Source organism: Bradysia coprophila, unplaced genomic scaffold (genome assembly GCF_014529535.1).
Source record: "Bradysia coprophila strain Holo2 unplaced genomic scaffold, BU_Bcop_v1 contig_24, whole genome shotgun sequence".
Classification (NCBI taxonomy): domain Eukaryota; kingdom Metazoa; phylum Arthropoda; class Insecta; order Diptera; family Sciaridae; genus Bradysia; species Bradysia coprophila.
Genome location: NW_023503501.1, coordinates 6890796 through 6908010, shown reverse-complemented (window position 1 = coordinate 6908010; position 17215 = coordinate 6890796). Strand labels below are relative to the sequence as shown.

At 36.3% G+C, this 17215-nt stretch overlaps 1 protein-coding gene across 1 annotated transcript; it reads right to left on the bottom strand.

Moving 5' to 3' along the window:
- Positions 1–452: 452 nt before the first annotated feature.
- On the bottom strand, positions 453–1635 carry LOC119077649 (C-factor-like). Its single transcript, XM_037184866.1, has 2 exons — positions 1199–1635; positions 453–1132 (listed from the first exon to the last, which is right to left on the bottom strand). The coding sequence occupies exons 1-2, from the start codon at positions 1325–1327 to the stop codon at positions 530–532; spliced, it is 732 nt and encodes a 243-aa protein (XP_037040761.1). The 5' UTR covers positions 1328–1635; the 3' UTR covers positions 453–529.
- Between the last annotated feature and the right edge of the window lie 15580 nt (positions 1636–17215).

Below are 17215 nucleotides of genomic sequence, written 5' to 3'. Positions count from 1 at the left end.
CAAATTAAAATTGACAATAAAATCAGGAGGAACAAAACCCCGTAGTAGTACCGGGACAATGTTCATTACAATGTGTTTTCGAAACGAACTGAACCAAACAAAAGGGGGATAAGACTATTGTATACACATTGGTCTTCATAGTCCATTCCTAGTCCATGTTGCAAAATTTTTAAAAATTTCATTCAAGTAAAATTACGTAATTTTCACTATACGTCCAACAAGGACGATGGCATCGTATTGATGATATTTGTATGGAATGGAGAGGAGGTGTATAGTGGTTTTGTATATTGTATATGTGTTGCGTGTATAGCAGAAAAGTTTCCACATTTCCAGCGAAAACATTTGTCTTCATAGATAAATTCGGTTGGTGAGATATACAGTCAGAGCTCGGTGCGAACTTATTCAGCATGCTCAGCCGCTTAGACAAATCAACCAAATTTTGATTGATACAATTTTCACATTTTCCAATTTTATTGAATCAAAGTAACAATTTCCCGAATTACAATTTTCTTTCGCTGAGCCTATCAACTCACCACTTAATTTCCGCCCCATTATAGTTGAGGAACAAACCTTTATTCTTACCAGTCTGAACTTCACCGATCACGCGAATCATATTCGTAACCGATTCGATTGTATCGATTAAACCATTCGGTCCGCCCATTGCAGTACGAACCCATCCGGGATGGATTGCAACGGCTTTGATGCCACTGCTCGCCAGATCAACGCTCATCGACTTGGTGATCATATTCAATGCTGCTTTCGACGTTCGGTATGCGTAATGACCACCCGAAGTGTTATCATCCATTGAACCCATTTTCGATGTAATGTTCACAACGGCCGGTCGATGGGCATCATTTTTGGCGGTAGCTTTGCGCAATGCAGAGAACAACGTTCTGGTCAGCATGAACGGCGCGACGGCATTGATTTTGAAATTCTCCATCAAATCGTCGGATGATCCTTCCAGCAATGAAACCTTTAAGTATGCTCCCGCATTGTTGATTAGAACATCCAGTCCGTTTTCGTCAACGAGCTCATCCACTCTATTGGCAAAATTAGGTAGGGCATCCAAATCCGTCGTATCCAGTTTATAGATGTAAACCGATGCATTTGAATCGGCCAGTTCGCGCAATTCCTATTTACAAACAAATTGAATTAGCGTGGAAATTGTGTCATCCAATTCATTCGTATTATGAATTACCGTTGCCTTATCTGGATCGCGGCAAGTGGCGACAATAAGCTGCGGAGGACTATCCAGTTTCAGATATTGACGAACAAATTCAAGGCCCAGACCTCGATTAGCACCGGTAATAACAATTGTTTTGGCCATTATTGTTTTGAATAGGACGAAATCGGTGCAATGACCTTCACGCGGTGAGGTTGAATTTTATTATGATTGTATGTACAGTGACGAGTCACTCTTTGCGAACGCTTTAGATATAATACAAAAGAGCGTCTTATCACAGAACTTGGTTCAAACTAACCAGAATGTAAAATGCGTTTTTTATCTGATAAGAAAATCGAAAGTTTCCAATGGAATTCACGTAAAATTAAGCACCGGCTGATGGAACGTTTTGTATAGTAATGCCTCTTGACAATATTATATTAAAAAACATATGATCGCCATCAATCAACTTTATTTACGATTTGTATATTAAAAGGGCCTGGTCGTTTGATCCACATTGGCACCATACTTGAAAAATCAAAGTTTCTGATATTGATTATTGCGTATGTTAGACTATAGCGTTACGTATACTTTGAACGGTTAATTATGGGCGATATGTAGAATTGCCTTAAATCAAAGTAGTGCCAAAATGTGGAGCAATAGTTGAATAGTTGCATCAACGCAAAAGCTGTATTTGTAATACTTCCTGAAATGGGTTACAAACGTCCAAGGTTCTGAAAGAACAGGTTAAGACAACCCTGAGTTGATCACGAAGGCGGTGATACACAATAGCGTGAACGGCTGCGAAGTTTATATGTAAAATGGAACTTAACAAAAACAAAATTCTGAATTTTCGAGAAAAATATTTTCTTCGAGTTGATTTCTCCCACTATCTGTTTATAAAATTTGGTGTCAACCGCCTTCGTGGTTGTCTTAACCTGTTCTTTCAGAACTTTGACAAACGTCGACTTTGTTCAATATATTTGTTCATAAATATTTGCACAATATCTATTGCATTCATTTATTTAGCATAAATAGTTGCATTCAAGAATTCAATAGAAGGAATTTTGGCCGCGACCTCGGCTGCGACGAATATCATCTGTTATCGACAGCAAAGATAAAATAGAACGTTCACCTCTTGCTTATGTATATTTATATAAGAATGGGGTAATTTCAAATATCTTCAACTAAACGTTAAACAAAAGAAGTAACAGACTTCTACTTTTCATCACTCGTAACCCCTTCGGGGAAAAAGTCAACAGGCCCTTCCGAACGGGCGACATAACAGAATCTTTTAACATACGGTTATACATCTGTTGTCGATAACGACGACAAAAATATTGACACGCTCTGGGTAATAATGGTCCCTTAAAACTTTGATCGATGGAAGTAATAGATCCGATAATACTACTGGTCATATCCTTGCCGCCTGTAACAGGTTTACGTTGCAGACTTTATATAATTTTTTATAAAGATTTTGCACAGGGAATCTGCCAGTTTTTATGAAGAACAGAAAAATTAAAAGTTCTCACCTATCGCCAAAACACGATCAGGTCTGTCAATTCTTTTCTTTAAAGAATAGATCCAGAACAGCTTATCTTAAGTTTCGAAAACACTCTCTCTTTGGTGCAAGGTAAGAGTCATAAAATCCTCGAAAGAGCGATGTAGAATAATATGCAAATTCAATTTTCATGTGTAGGGGCCGACACACTTTCACTTGTCGCCTTCACTTCGTTTGGGCTACAACTCGCGAAATTACCAAAAATTTACGGTCCAAAACAGATACGTAAATAACTATTGCACACCAATATGAAACAACACGCCAGGCACTTATTGCATGGCTTTTGGGGAGTCTTACATTTGTGTGTCTCTTCTTCTTTGGCTTTGTAATCTTCATCAGTATCGTCCAAGTCTTCATCGTTTTTCAAATCCAGAGTTTCGATGTTATAGGCTACTTCGCCGAATGGAACGCGCTCACTAGCCGTGGGGTAAATAGCCATTTGACTACGTGAGTGCGAAGAAACAGCATGACATATATTTTGATATATCTCTGTTGATTCGCACTAACTCAGTCAAATGGTTTTTTCCCCACAGCTAGTGAGTACGTTCCGTTCGGCGAAGTAGCCTATTGGTGATGGTGAACAAAGACAAAATGAACAAAGAGATGTTTCAGTTCTTTTACTCAATGAAAGTAGATAAGTAGGTATGGCCAGTCCATACAAGTCGGAGCGGTAACGAGTAATTTCGCGCCGCGCGAGATTACACATGTTATAGTGGAATTTCGCGCCCATACATTTTTCAATGGCTAACTTGATTTAGAGAATTTTTGCGAGTACTTGGCGATAAATTGGCGGTAGATTCAGTTGAGTATCAGGCACATAAATTTTGGAGATGCGAATTTTATTCTAACACCCTAGAGCTTTGTATCAGGGATACCAGTGTCCTTAGAAAGTGTGGATTTTCCTTTTACGTTAGGATACCGGTATCCCAACTGAGATACACGTATTTTGTATCAAGGATACCGGTATCCCGACATAGAACGTGTGGATTTTCCTTTTACAAAACGTTAGGATACCGGTATCCCAACTGAGATACACATATTTTGCATCAAGGATACCAGTATCCTTACTCAGAAAAAGTGGATTTTCCTTTTACAAAATGTTAGGATGCCTGCATCGCAACTGAGACGTTGCGAGATTCATACCAGCAAGAAATTCCTTATGGGCGCGAAATTACACTAATAAAGTAGGAATTTCGCGTGGCGCGAGATTCCTACTTTAATAGTGTAATTTCGCGTCCATACGGCGCGAAATTACTACTAGCCGTCGGAGCACATACGGATTTGCATGGCGCCACCTCAAACGAACTCATTTCTAGTGGAAATTTGCACTAGAAATGAGTTCGTTTGAGGTGGCGCCATGCAGATCCGTATGTGCTCCGGCTAGAACAAATTTGAACGTTTGGCCATACCTATCTATTTACTTTCATTGCTTTTACTGTTGTGATGACATTTTCAAAGTTTTTTGTTTTGAAGAAAAAAATCAACAGAAAGGCCTCAGTAGAAAAATTTCTATTGGAAATCGAAAAAAATCAACAGAAAGGCCTCAGTAGGAAAATTTCGTTAAGAAATCGAAGAAAAAATTGAGGGTAAGGCCTCAGTAGGCCAGTCCGGGCCTGATTCATTCTTAAAGTTATAAGTCAGTTTGTCTTCGTCGAGATTTGATATTGAAGTGTTGGTTTCTAGGTTTCAGAGTATATGCCGTTTACACTACCCTTAAAATTATTACGATTTTCCAGGTGAAGCAGGTGAAGTTAATATCTTTATTTTATTTTGAGACTTTTAACTGACTTCCGGTTTTCATCAGATTGAAACATGGTTGCTGACGTGCCAACGTTAAAACAAAACGGTTACTGTGTTACACTAATTAGCATCCATCGGGGCAAAACTGTCTACGTCTTTGGAATAATATTCATCAAATATGTCTATTGTAAAATTGGATTTAAATTGGTAAGTACGTATGTTCTGTTACAGCTCACAGCTTCGGGGAGCATTATATCCTCCAAAAAATCAGTCAATAGCACAGTTCAAGAGAATGAATAAATGAAAATCATTTTTCCAAATATAAACCGAAAATGAAATAAAATTTTATTGCCTCCGACATATTTACATAAATGTTTTGCTTACCATGTCAAAAATGTTTTATTTTTTTCGAAAGGAATTGAAGATATTTAATACATTTGCCATACACTCCATCCATAATGTTTTCTTTCCTCCCGTATCATATACATATGCTTCATATTATAGACACCACATCACGAAAAACAATATTCATATCCCAAAAAAAAACTTGACTACCATACAGACACTCAAACCAAATTCGGAAAAAGGACATTTATTTTTTATGTTTCGAATATGAGTCGGCATATTTATGTAAAATCGTACAAGTCATATTCAAAAGATATGATAAATACGCGAAAATATCAGAAGGAGAGGAGATACTCGTTTCCGTATAATATTGAAGATATGTGTCTGCTCTATATCTTCCATACATGATTTCCGTTTATTCTTTTGTATATCAAAATATGTTCATATTTGACTCCCTATCAATTCCAAACAGCGAACCATATCCACTCTATGTGTGGCAGATAATCTGCATACGGGGGTATGGATGGGAATGGAGACAGAATCCCACCCTCAGGCTAAATAATTGAATTGTTTCGGCATTTTAGTAGATTGTTCTTGCCAGTTTCTTAGTGTTTTTATATTCGACGGATACGGATATGTGCGGAATGTCAAAGTACATTTAGATATATGAAAATTGAAGTATTTTATCCTCTCGTTCATTTCTCGAGAAGATATTTTGAATATTTTCTTTATTTTCGGTTGTTTTTTTGTCGTCTCTTCTCTGGTATTATTTATTCATATGAATGGCATGGTTTTTTATTGTCGTATTTATTTCGATTTCGTGCTGCGATATTTTAATTTTATCAATAGGATTTGAATAAATCAACTTTTATGTCCTTTTTCGTTGTGTGTGTATGTGTGGAAGACTTCAGGTTTTTAAATTTCACTGAATTTTGACGCTGAACTGTTTTTGTAAGTAATCCCAGCAATTCTTAGAAGTTGTCATCCTTGCATCAGCCATAGGTTTACCTCCTTCGGGCATTATGAACTCCAAGATGAAGACTCCTTATTGAAAACTGGGAAATTACCTTGAGAGCAGAATGAAGGCCTCTGAGTAACGAAAAACTACAAGCTTATCGATCATTTACACAGAATAGATCGGTATAGTAACCTTATTCTGATCTCGTGATCCAGCACCTGTTATCGGTGTACATATACCATTTACCATAACCGGATATGAAAACTGGAAGACGCCTTAACGACTGGAAAATCCAAGGACAGACGTAGGAATAAGGGTGCAAAGGATCTTTGATCTGGGTTTTTGATTTCACATATTGAAAAGCCTTCCTTAATGCTAATCTAATCTAAGGGCCAAGGATCAAACTATCTTTGTTTCTGCCTATTTAAAAGATGTCTACCATATGAGGATTGAGGAAGCCATCAATGAATGAGTGAGAGCTCGAAAACATTCATAGGTTTCGATTCTCGATCTTAAACAGTCGTCTCTGGGGGAAATTTTCAATGGTATAACAAATCAACACATTTAAGTGTTTCAGTAGTTCATACCACCAGGGAGTTGCGGGAATCTTTAATAATTTTTACCAGTGCCCAAATTTGCTAGATGTGATTGGCACATTTTAGTCAATGAAAGTAGATAAGTAGGTATGGCCAGTCCATTCAAGTCGGAGCACATACGGATTTGCATGGCGCCACCTCAAACGAACTCATTTCTAGTGGAAATTTGCACTAGAAATGAGTTCGTTTGAGGTGGCGCCATGCAAATCCGTATGTGCTCCGGCTAGAACAAATTTGAACGTTTGGCCATACCTATCTATTTACTTTCATTGATTTTAGTAGCGCATTTTTTCAGCAGACTCATCAGAATGTTGCGAAAGTGGCTAAAATGAGTCGTCCAAAACAGATACACAAAAAAAAATTCAGGTCCAAAACTCGAGGAGGCATTTGAAAAGCGGGATCGAACACGAAGGATCCCGAAACATGAAAAATTGTTTGAAGGGTGGATCAATAAAAACAGTATCTATAAGAACAGCGAGAGACTCAATAAAAATGGGAAATTATATTCGACCAATATTTTTTGATCGACGACCATTGGAATTTTTCCTTTTACAAATATTTTAATTCTAGCTACCGTTATTATCATCAAATTGGTACCAATTAGATGGAAATATTGGTAAATAGAAATATGTTTAACGCTCAACCCAAAACTAATAACGTTCGATTATTACCATCCAATAAAAATCAACCTTAGGCTTTTAAAATCACCCACTACCAAAACTGTGATGCGGGAAATTGAAGGTCGAATTATAACATTGAATGTTAAGATTGCATCAATAAATCATAATCTCGATCATACGTTAAGTTGATTGAATGGTAATCTTTGAATAAAACAAAGCTTAATACAAATGGTTATGCTGCACAACGAATGACTAATCGTTTGACAAAATCACAATTTCAAAGTTGGATAAATGTAATCCATTTCTGTAATTCATTTCCGTTCTACATTTCTATCCCAACAAAAATCTCTTCGAGAAAAGTGTGACGCAGTCTTTGAAATACAATTTCTAAAATAAATGATATCGCTAGAGTTGACGCTTTCAGCTTCGTTACGCAAAAATTAAATTTTACACCCAATTAGTTCAAACAAGCTGGCTTAGGTTTTCTCATCATCTGCCAAATAATTTTTACAAAAAAATTTTTTGACTGGAAACAACCAAAATTTTACCAAAAAAATCTGCGTCGCATGTGGCAGATAAATTTTCTTGCTGGTCTGTTCCTGAACATCTGCCACTTTGCGACGCAGATTTTTTTGGTAAAATTTTGGTTGTTTCCAGTCAAAATTTTTTTTTTGTAAAAATTATTTGGCAGATGATGAGAAAACCTAAGCCAGCTTGTTTGAACTAATTGGGTGTAAAATTTAATTTTTGCGCAACGAAGCTGAAAGCGTCAACTCTAGCGATATCATTTATTTTAGAAATTGTATTTCAAAGACTGCGTCACACTTTTCTCGAAGAGATTTTTGTTGGGATATCAGTCGTTTTAGAAGTTTTAGAATATTGCTTTTTATAACAGTTTATAACAGAAATTCGGAAATTTGGCAAAATTCGAAAATTTGACGAAATTCGAAAATTTGACGAAATTCGAAAATTTGACGAAAATCGAAAATTTGACGAAATTCTAAAATTTGACGAAATTCTAAAATTTGACGAAATTCTAAAATTTGACGAAATTTAACGAAAATGAAAAATTTGACGAAATTCGAAAATTTGACGAAGAAAGTAATTCTCTATCTGCCACCATTCAAGAAATATCTCCAAAACCCCAATTGACCCACCCATTTCCAACTTTCGACATTTTTCGCAAATGCCCTTCTTTTCTACTCGTAAAACTCTGAGACTTTGCCGAAGAAAGTAACTCTCTATCTCTCATAATCGCAAAAATATTAGTCCTTTCATCCTACGCTCGAGTAGCTCAAAATTTGGTCACTCTAATCACTCTAGCTCAAACGAATCTGACCCGATTTTTTTAATTATTTTTTTGTTTGAATAGTGTTACGAATACCTTTCATTTGATGGGTCACACGCCTCTGTAGGTTTCAATACAGCTAAGCTACAGCCGAAAACGCGTTCCCGACCCTCGAAAACCACACTCAGAAACCACTTCGAGGCCAATAAAACAAAATTCTGGTTTTTCCTGGGGTAATGGCGTATCACATTTTCATTTTTATGCCCACCCTGAGGTTCCTGCAAAATTTCATGGAGATTGGCTGACTAGTTTCCGAGATCGACCGTCGATAGATAGACAGATAGACAGATAGACAGATAGACAGATAGACAGATAGAAACATACAGAGTAAGTTGAAAGATTTTGATTGTTTGGAAAACGTTAATTTGGTGCATTTTCTATCAAAATGACCAACTTCAAAACGATGTATCTCCGGCAATTTTAAAGTTACATAGTCGAGTGATAGCTCGTTTTGCTCGTATTTGAAGCGCGAATAAGATAAAATAGGATTTGTGGTGATACAGGCCAAAGGAAAGAAACTTAAATTCTCGCCTATATATAGTTGCCGCGTCTCAAAAAATTTTCTTCGTTCTTTTTTTGGAAGTTAGACTGCGTCAAGTCCTCCGCTATCGCTCCGGACATGATAACGTGCCATCGTTAATCGGAATTTTTCATAAAATTCAAAATCAAAGAACAGAAATATTTTGAAACGAAAGGGGTAGCACCGTAAACGGAAATTCAATTGATTTTTTTAGTTCATTGTATAGTTGATGCCATTCCGAGAATGAATGCTTCATCCGATGCGTCACAAGAATACGACGATTTGTCATTGATGTTACTGTAAATGCCAATTAAAATCTATCGTAGAAAATTTATTACCATTGAGAATAAGTATATCATTTGTGTACGAATACCCTCAGCTTGCAATTATCAAACAACAGAATTTTATATTCGTAACGAAAAGCTTTTGAAATTGAACTGTTGCGTAATATTACGTGGTTGTATAACAGCAAAAAAAAAAGACCTTTCATGCAACTTGGAATTTCAAATACAATACTTAAAAAGACATTTATCTTTCATCATAAAAATTTTCTTGAAGGAAGACAAAAAATACGAGATATTAAGTACCCATCCATAAATTCGTTGCCAAACAATTTTTCAAATGAACCCACTAAAATATGCCATTACTTCCGATGATATTTGGATCGTTTGCCATTTGACAAATGTCCTTTTTCAGTCTCCATTCTATAATGTATCCTATATCCTATCGTATATTTCTTATTATACAAATTTTTTTCCCCGGCCCAAAAACCACATAACGAATGCCATATTTTGTATTACAAAGTTGTTGGTTCGAAAAAGATACTTTTTTTTGTGGTATCGAAACTGAAAAGAGAGGTATATGGGTTGTGGAGGCATATTTAATGTAACTACCCGAATATCGCAGGAATATCTATCGTAAAGTTTTTTTTTTTTTGAAAAACGAGAAAACTCTGTGGTTTGGGACGAGATCCGGTATATTTGACTATAAAGAATTACATCGGAATATTTCTCTCTTTCATATATACTTTTAATGGTAAAACGTTTAAATGTGATTTTCATTCATCATCAAACGGGAAACAGATTCGAAATGATTTTTATATGTAAGTACCACCCTCATTTAAATATGGGAAAAATCGGATAAAGACGAGGAATTCAATTCTACATAATGTTTAGTAACAGCCGTTTTATTGCGACATGACAGTGGAGTTGACGTAGGAAACGCACAGAAGAATATATTAGAAACGTTTTTCTGATTCAAATCTTGTTTCTATTTGCTTAACGCACAAATATCGTCCACATTGACTTCTTCTAAGTAGCAGATTTAAGTGTAATGTAAAGTACATCTATACGTAATTATCAAATCTAGTACTTCAAAGTATATGTTCGGAATTTTGTTGGCGTTGAAATTCCGGATTAACTTCGTTCAATTGCTTTCCAGAAAAAACGCAATAATTCGGGCGTCTTGCCCTTTCAACGTTTATGTTTAATCTGATTTTCACACAGTCTTGCACACTTCGATCTGTATCATTTCTATTGCATACTACGATGCTATAATATTTCGAACACTCCCACCAGTTTCCGGATCTTGAGGACACTCCAATGAGAAATATTTCGAACACTCCCACCAGTTTCCGAATGATGAGGAATCTTTTTTTCTTTTCCTTCGTTGTTGCGTCCAATGACCAACCAATTGTTATATTGCGCCACCGACTCGTCCAACCAATTCTTATGTGTTGCGTCCAATGACCAACCAATTGTGATGTTGCGCCACCATGACCGATGTTATTTTGTTTCGTTTCTGGATTAACGACGACCATCATTATGTTTTGACCACCAAATGACTCGACCAACCAGATGCGTTAACACCACGACCAATGTTACGCATTCGTTCGTTGCCAATGACTTTCGAATATCCACTTCTCTTTGCTTGTGACCAATTCGTTCTGCAATGACTTCTCATTAATCAAGTCTTCTTCGCTAGTGGTTTGGGTCTGCCATCCAATTCTCTCGTTCGACAATGCCTTACGTTCGCCAGTGGCCAAGTTTACCTTTTTTATCTTGCCGGCGGCTTGCCAATGATCACGTCTACTTCGCTAGTGATCATTTCTTTTTCGTTTCGCTATTGCCTTTCGTTCGCCAGTGGCCAAGTTTACCTTTTTTATCTTGCCAATGACTATTTTGTTTCGTTTCCCATCGAACTCGGTTTGACCAACCAGATCAATTACGACGACCACCGAATCCGATTACGTTCTTCTTTCAATATTCCGATGCCAACGATCAATCTTTATTGTCCTTCGACCATCAAATTCGATTCAACCAACCCGATCAATTAGTTGCCAATTTTGCTGCGAGTAACCGACTTCACCTGGTCGGTACGACGATCACCGAATTTTAAGGTTGGCTCGCACCATCAGATATAAAGTAACGCAAACATTACGTCTTTCGGTTCAACTAAACCGAATTTCGTTTACCATTAACTCGCAATTGAACGATTGAACCATCTCGACGGGGCCTCCATGTTCGGAATCTTACAGCGTCTCTTCTCTTTGATTGCCGGTTGCCCGGTGTTGTTTGTAGCAACATTGGTTCCCTGTACTTGCAGTGCCAGTAACCGCTGTCTTAGACTACCGTTGAGACATAAACACATTGCTTAGGGCTATTGCCCGTTCAACGTTCGAGTTTATTCTGCCCTTTCAACGTTTATGTTTAATCTGATTTTCACACAGTCTTGCACACTTCGATCTGTTTCATTTCTATTGCATACTACGATGCTATAATATTTCGAACAGTATAAGAAACATAAAAAAACACTCAGCTGACCTAAAAAAAATACCGAACCTATGTTTCGGGTGAATTTAAGTGCAGCGTTCTATTTCGTTTGGTGTAGCGATAATGATTTCTATGATTTTCAACATAAGGGCTTGAATGAATTGAACTTGCGCTGCACTCGAATTCACCCGAAACTTGGATTTCGACAAAAAAAAACTTCATAAAAATGGTCCTTGTTGAAAAGTGTTATGAAAGGCTCTTGATAAGCTAATGAAATTGTTAGAAGTCCGACTCTATTGTTCATATTTGAGTACTTTCTAACGCATCGGAACATCGTCGCGTTATTAGCAAGGACCCGTTTTCGGAAGGTCATTCTCCTAAATTTTCGTATTTTACATACATTTTCCAAAACTTTCCTAAGTTCGTCCGAAAAAAATTTGAGAAAATTACGAAAAATGTAGGAAAATGTGGATAATATGGAAATTTGTGGAGAACATGTGAAAATCTTGTCGCAAAACTCGTTCCTGGTTATTAATAGGTTTATGAGCAATCAAATATTTGATTAAATTTAAGCCACATCAATCGACTTGAACCACATTCTTGAAATAGATATTCGCCGAGGTGTTTAAACAGAAAATAATATCCAAGCAAACGATAGATATGCGCTTGAAGGGATTTAAGTTCTAGCAAAGACAAATAAAGCGAACGTTTTTCCAGTCCACCCGAATCGCTACCGGATCAAATATACTAAACTGCCGCACGTATCCATCGCCTAAAATAGTCTTTTGTAAACATTCCCAACCATCACATCTCGCCTCATTCCATTATTATGGTTTCTTCAGGTACAATACATCACACACTTTTCTGAAGGCAAACCAAAACCATTAAAATGGTTTTAGTCTTGTTCATTCATCTACCGTATATAAAATGTATAAGGATGGCATACGTGCTGTACAACCGTAGAAGATTATGAGAGAGTAACCCATAACCATATGCATATACAGCAGCAGACCCTATAAGATGTACAAAATGTTCACCCCTTTCACATTGGAATTCTTATTGAGGCCATAATTCGTGGCATTCCTCCATAGATCTTAAGACAACTCTTGCTTGTTGGGTTATAGTTTTCTTGGGTTATTGCATGTAAATAAATATTGGTGGAGTATAGTTGAGTAGGAGGTCATGTGTATATACTTCAGTGGATAAATGCCTTTAATGTACCTTTTGACCTCGCACATGTATAGTAAATACTTTGGCGAGTTTGGATAGTTATTCAGAAGGGTAATTTGTTTGTAGTTAATTATGTCGCTTTTGAGCCTAAATCGGTGCAAAGAGTCATTATAATTATGGAAGATATCTACAAAAGGAAATTCGTTCTTTGTTCGGGAATTCCATTTGCGAATTAAGGAATTTATCATTAACATACGATGTCAATGCATGCACGAGAACATGGTCGTATGTAATGAACAGAACATATCTCCCATCTTAACAACTGTACGGTCGAAATATAATCGTCAACACGTTGTTTTTGTCGCCAAACTATTAATTTAAGTGGTGAGGGTTAAACCGGAAATTTATGGCTATCCGTTGCATTCAACGAAATAGAAGAGCAAAAAAAAACTTTTATTTATTTGTTCCGAATATATATATTCCCGTTTTTGGAGTGGAGGCAGCACTACAACACTACAATCCGCTCTAGCAACTTCCATTTTATTGTTCTGCATTAAGATAAACGTAGTTTATGTTAGTTTCTGGGCTGCTGTGCGGGCCTTTCTCGTATTATATATAAAACTTCCTTTTCGCTGGAGTATAGACAATGCCGTATATGTAATACACGAGAGCCGGGAACGATGAATTTATTGGGTGGAATGGGGTTACGTGAATGGTGTATTCGGTAATATATTTGTCGGTTAAACAGATATATTGAACCGAGAACAAGATGCAGTTTTCATGTACCTACTACATCCAATATGTTTGGCGGAATGAAATGCTTTGCCGAATGGTATATGAAATGGAAACAAAACGGGAAAGGATTTTCGGGTGAAACAAGAGTTTTGTTCGTATTATTTGAAGATGAACAGAAATTGTTTCTTTTGAGTTTGAACAATTTTTTTTTTCTCTCGTATAAAACATCAAGTTAAAGTGAACTTTAAAGAAATATCACATCCAAGTAGAAACACATGTAAGAATTTATTGTCGTCCGGAATTCTATTCCTTCCTGTACAAAACGTTGATAACATTTTCCTATGTTTCCTCGTTTCGTCTTACTTATTCATTATGAAGTACTAGAATGTTCTTGCAGCAAATCACTGCAAGACTTCGGATTTTTAATAATTAAATAATTACAAGATATTGGCTTCTGTTCCTTCACATTACGCCACATAAACATACTTGTACACGGAACCGAAATGAAAATATGAGAATGTTTAACTCGCTTATTTGTAAGCTACGAATACGTATGTTTCGTTGGAACAAAAGTCGTTATAGAAAATCAGTTTGAACGGATTTACAATGTTTGTTATACAATACAATTTAGCGAAAAGGGGTTAAATCACAGAGAATAATAAGTTGGAAGAAAACCCGATTTTGTGTGTAGTGTATTATACATATAAGAAACCAATTGAGCTGAAGAATGGGAGAAATTTGTTCGAGAATTTGATCGACGATGTATAATTTGTTTAAATTTAAACAATGAAGGATATGTGTTTGACAGATAAGATTTTCTTCGGGTGAATATGAGAACAACGAGAGGCAAGAGTTACATACTTTTAAAACGGGGATATAGACGAATGGTGATGTGAAATTGCTCGGGTGGGTTATGTTATATATGTATCGAATTCGGATGGTTTCAAAGAAGAAAGTTGAGTTGTTTGAAATGTGATGTTTTGAGTGGTTGTGTAATTTGAAGTCATTTTTATTTCGGCGCTATTACGAAACTCTAATCTATGTTAAGTGTGTGTATGTGAAACGAATACGATCATTAGAGAGAGGGAACGGAAAAGTTTGTTCTAACATTTATCTTTCGAGTTGATTTTTGACGATGAATCGTATTTGGAAATTTTCGCTATTGTTAAATTAATCAAATGCAGCTCGAAGCTATATGTGAATGATGTGGAAGAGAACTTTTAGTGTTTTGAACTCCATACGGATTTAACGAATCCAATCATTTGCGAGAATTTAATCGAGTGTAATACAACACGTTAATATTGGTTGTGTGTCTATCCAGACAATTTTGAATTTTATTCCTACGCCTGACATATTTCTCCGATGTAATGAATCGAATATTATCCGATGTGTAGAGAAGAAGCAGTCATTTCAAACCGCACCGCCAAATATTAAATATTTACAAAATCCAAATTTTAACGTCTCTAAATCCCCTTTTTCATATTTCATGCAATAACTTCCTATCCTTTATCAGACATTCACATAATCATTCCACTTTTGTGTATATATTGTATGCTGTGTTGTTTATTGTAGTTTTTCTCGATTTTTTTTTTGCTTTCTCTCTTCTGTTTGTATTTTTTCTTGTTTGGTTTTCGTTAGATCCACTTGAAAAAGCTTTAGCGCCGTTGGCATTAGATGTATCTCACCCGAGCGGCACAATTATTTATTGTCTTTATATTTGATAGCTGATAGACTCCCACGGGATCATTGCTATCATATTGCTTGTATTACGTACATAGTACATATACGATATGACGGCTGCTTGCTGCAGGCGGCGCTATAACATTGTACTGTGTGCCGGACGTACAAGAAAAATACAATATTACACGAAAATGGTTCACTGTTTCAAAAAGTTTCATATTTATCAAGCCTACTGTGCATTGTCGTTGCAGTTGATTAGAATCTTAGGAAAATATTGAAGGCCTGAAACGAATAATGAATGCTTCATGATAGCCTTGGCATTCGCAATCTGTCTCTTCCTTTGTTTGAAGTATTGCCTAATGTTTGATAGGAATCAATTACCTCATTTGTTTGCACACTCATTATGCTATGCCGACACAGGAGATGAATTATGGTTGCATTTCTCTATTCTCTTCTCTATTTTTTACCATCAAATCTGTGCACAGAAAACGTACAAAGTGTGTATGTAATGTGCACATTTTGTACATTTTCTGTGCACAGATTTGATGGTAGAAAATAGACAAGAGAATAGAGAAATGCAGCTGTAATTCCTCTCCAGACATATACTGGACTATGCAGACAGACACACAGGTCATAGTAGAATCCAATTGACATTACATCAAACTCGACCTGAAACATTGTCACCCAGAAGAGTAACAAAGAGTTATGCAGGAGTAACAAGGAGGTGCGTATTAGTTACCATGAGTTATGGGGGAGTTATACATAATTTTTTGGGATGTATATCAAGAGAATAAAGTCTTTCTCGAGGTATACAAAACGTACATGTTCGTTTGGGAGATCATTTGAAAGGTAATTTTATGTGCTTTTGGGCTGAAGGTCTTATGAGGTTTGGATGCATCTACGATGAAATGGAAGTTGAAATGTTTAAGTGCCCATATTTCGTCGCATATGCATCCAAACACCATAAGACCCAAAAGCACATAAAATTCCCTTTCAACTGATACCCCACACGACCATGTAGGTCTAGTGTACCTCGAGAAATTGCTGTAAGAACAGTGTAAGTCTTCGGTTGAAAACTTTAACTGCACTTCAGTGTGGATGAATTTTAAAACCAATAAGTCCCTATTCGGCTCAATAGTACATGTGATTACCTTTCTAATGACACCTTACACGACCCTGTACGGCTCATGAAACTGGAGAAATTTTTGTAAGAAAAGTGCAAGTTTTAGGTTTTTGATCACCTTTCACCAGTCACACAAGCTTCGAAAAATTTAGGCACACATAAAAATGTCCACTGGAAAATACGTCCGAAACTAATGAAGTAATAGATTTTGTACGAAATAATAGGAAATACTTTCCAAAAGCGACAAAATAGATTTGATTATTTTCTTACGCATGTCACCCTTTCTAGAAGGTTACAAAAATGTAGCTAAATAATTCTCTGCCACCTTTTCCTAATCTCACAGTGGCTTACAAGTGGATATTTTGTCAATCAATATAAAAATAGGAGCAGAAGCACCTTAATGAATATAAAGGAATTTAATTACGAAAATGTAACAGCATTAGTCAAATAATGTTCGACTATTCTTCAGTCAATAGTTGCGTGCGTTGCCTCTACTGAAATTTTAATATAAATCCAATAAATACCAACTAGATATTAACGACATTTCATTTATCTGACAAGACAAAGCCATTTGTCTCCATGACTTTTGGCTATTTTTCATGATTTTTTCATTCAAGAATGATAGTTACTTCTCATACGAGTGGAGCATAAACCACGTACACTACGCATACAGCATGTCTATCTATATGCAATAATTATCCATCGAAATATTCCGTTCGTTCATTAGATATGTACGAGACGAACCGCATTTATATTAAACAAGAATGGACACATTCAATGTCTTTTCGTCTTGACCGGAATTGAATGATATGAATAGCGAGTAAATACCCATGTTGGTTTCTGTATTGCCACCATCCCTCTGTTTTTACTTTTGTCATCATGAATG